The following is a 1,976-nucleotide window of genomic DNA, read 5'->3' on the forward strand; positions in this document are numbered from 1 at the left end:
GAGCCATGAAAAGTGGCTTGGATGAAAGTTTGGGGCCATGCAAGGGCCGCAATTGATTCCGCAGGATTTGGACTTGAATTGTCTAATATGGAGCTTCCTAGGTTTTTAAGTCTGGGGCTTGGCAAGTCTTGCAAGGACCCACAGTCTATTGTGAGCACTGATAGAGAGTCTCTTCTTTTCACCAAAGTCCTCTAAATGGGATTTGCAATCCTGGACTTGAGTGCGGGCATCGATAAATAGTACTCTAGTCTCTTCATTACGAAAGTCCTGTTAATCCATCCATTCGTGAAACTCGGGGTTTCTTGCGAACGTTAACAATGGCAAACTCCATCTGTAGAGGATTTATAGTTATCAGTTTATTTCTTACAACAGTGTTTTTAACGCAACCTGCTTACTGTTCGGGTTGGAATATATCTGAACTCCATGCAATACGTACCAGTAACGGGGAGAAGAATTCTACAGATTTCTTTAGCAGTTGGTCTCGAAAACTGATCGGGCTCTTGCGAATTCTGGCAATGCACGTGTGATTACAGTGGATAAGAATGGTCAAGGTAATTTCAGAATGCTCCAGGATGCCATCAATGCAGTTCCATCGAATAATAATAATCCCGTCACCATTGACGTGAAAGCAGGCACTTATATGTCAGTAATCAATGAAATTAAAATTAGAATAGCTTATTTCCCAGGAGAGAATGGAATTGTTGAAAGTTTTTGGGGGAGAGTAATTTTAAATATACATCTTCGTGTTTAAAAATGAGTGTCTGACATTTTGTGTTTAACATTGAGATTTTGACTTTATAGGTGGATTCAGTATTCTGAAAAAAATCTAAAGATAATTCTGTTTACGCAGAGTTCACAGCATACAGTTGTCATTTTAATAATTTCAGTTAAATTTAAGATAAATTTAAAAGTTTAGATTAAATTTTTTAAAACTATGCCAGCAGAGAAATAAAAGAATCAGAACAACCTTATCCCGCTACATTATTTTTATCTTGATTGCATATTCTAGAAATTCTATTCAACTTATAGTTATTTGAGAAATCTGCAATGCAAATGAAGTTAAGTTTAGGTATAATTTTGCACAACTTTTTGTTGTCCTGGTTGTCTTCTGAAAATCAATATGATATTTGATGAAATCAAAGGTGTAAATATTGTATAGATAGGAAGCTTTTATGATGGTTCATTATTTTATGTACCGCGCAAGGACAAGGTGAAGTGCTTCATAACTCTCAGGGGCTCGAGCGCCAAGAACACTGTCATCACATGGAATGCGAGCGCGAAATTGGGCGGTGGGACATATGACTCCGGAATGGTCACATTGCTCACTTTAGATTTCATAGCAAGAGGTATTACATTCGAGGTAAGTTATGTTAATTGCCTATTAAAATCATAGTAAATGATGAGATGAGTTTACCTAAAAGAAAATAGATTTGTGCAGAATTCAAATGGTGCTGGTGATGATGCTGTAGACGATCAAGCTGTGGCGTTGAGGGATTCGGGAGATCGTTCTGCGTTTTACAATTGCAGATTTATGGGGTATCAAGACACCTTGTTAGACAAAAGTGGGAGGCATTATTTTCAAAACTGTTACATTGAGGGTGCCGTGTTGAAATGTTAATTTACAACTGCCATGCGCATTAACTCAGATGAAAACCACCAAGCTCATCAGACCAATTTTGCTGTGAAAGTGGTATTCTGTAAATCTCACCCGATGCAATCATTTTTTGGCGTGCGTCCACTTTACCTTTTACAAAACCATCCTTCTATCGCGACGTAACATTCATTCTATTTGGACGAGCGATGATCATTGGATTAGTGTGAAGACTATCCACCGTTGATTGCATCCAAAGTTGCATACAAGCCTGCAACTTGACATTGTGTAAAAATTTTGTTTTGACCGTCGGTAAAATATAAATGAACTTAAATGTGTTCATAGCATGGTTGGTAAATGTTTTTATTTTTATTGTTCTTTATTT

At 37.2% G+C, this 1,976-nt stretch overlaps 1 protein-coding gene across 1 annotated transcript; it reads left to right on the forward strand.

The window, feature by feature from the left end:
- Positions 1 to 317: 317 nt before the first annotated feature.
- LOC149258999 (pectinesterase 31-like) lies at positions 318 to 1,618 on the forward strand. Its single transcript, XM_089444866.1, has 5 exons — positions 318 to 438; positions 534 to 642; positions 802 to 865; positions 1,160 to 1,360; positions 1,439 to 1,618. The coding sequence occupies exons 1-5, from the start codon at positions 318 to 320 to the stop codon at positions 1,616 to 1,618; spliced, it is 675 nt and encodes a 224-aa protein (XP_089300992.1).
- Positions 1,619 to 1,976: the final 358 nt, after the last annotated feature.

Source organism: Pinus tabuliformis, chromosome 6, assembly GCF_031772625.1.
Source record: "Pinus tabuliformis cultivar Carrire ecotype Pingquan chromosome 6, CPIR1, whole genome shotgun sequence".
NCBI classification, from domain to species: domain Eukaryota; kingdom Viridiplantae; phylum Streptophyta; class Pinopsida; order Pinales; family Pinaceae; genus Pinus; species Pinus tabuliformis.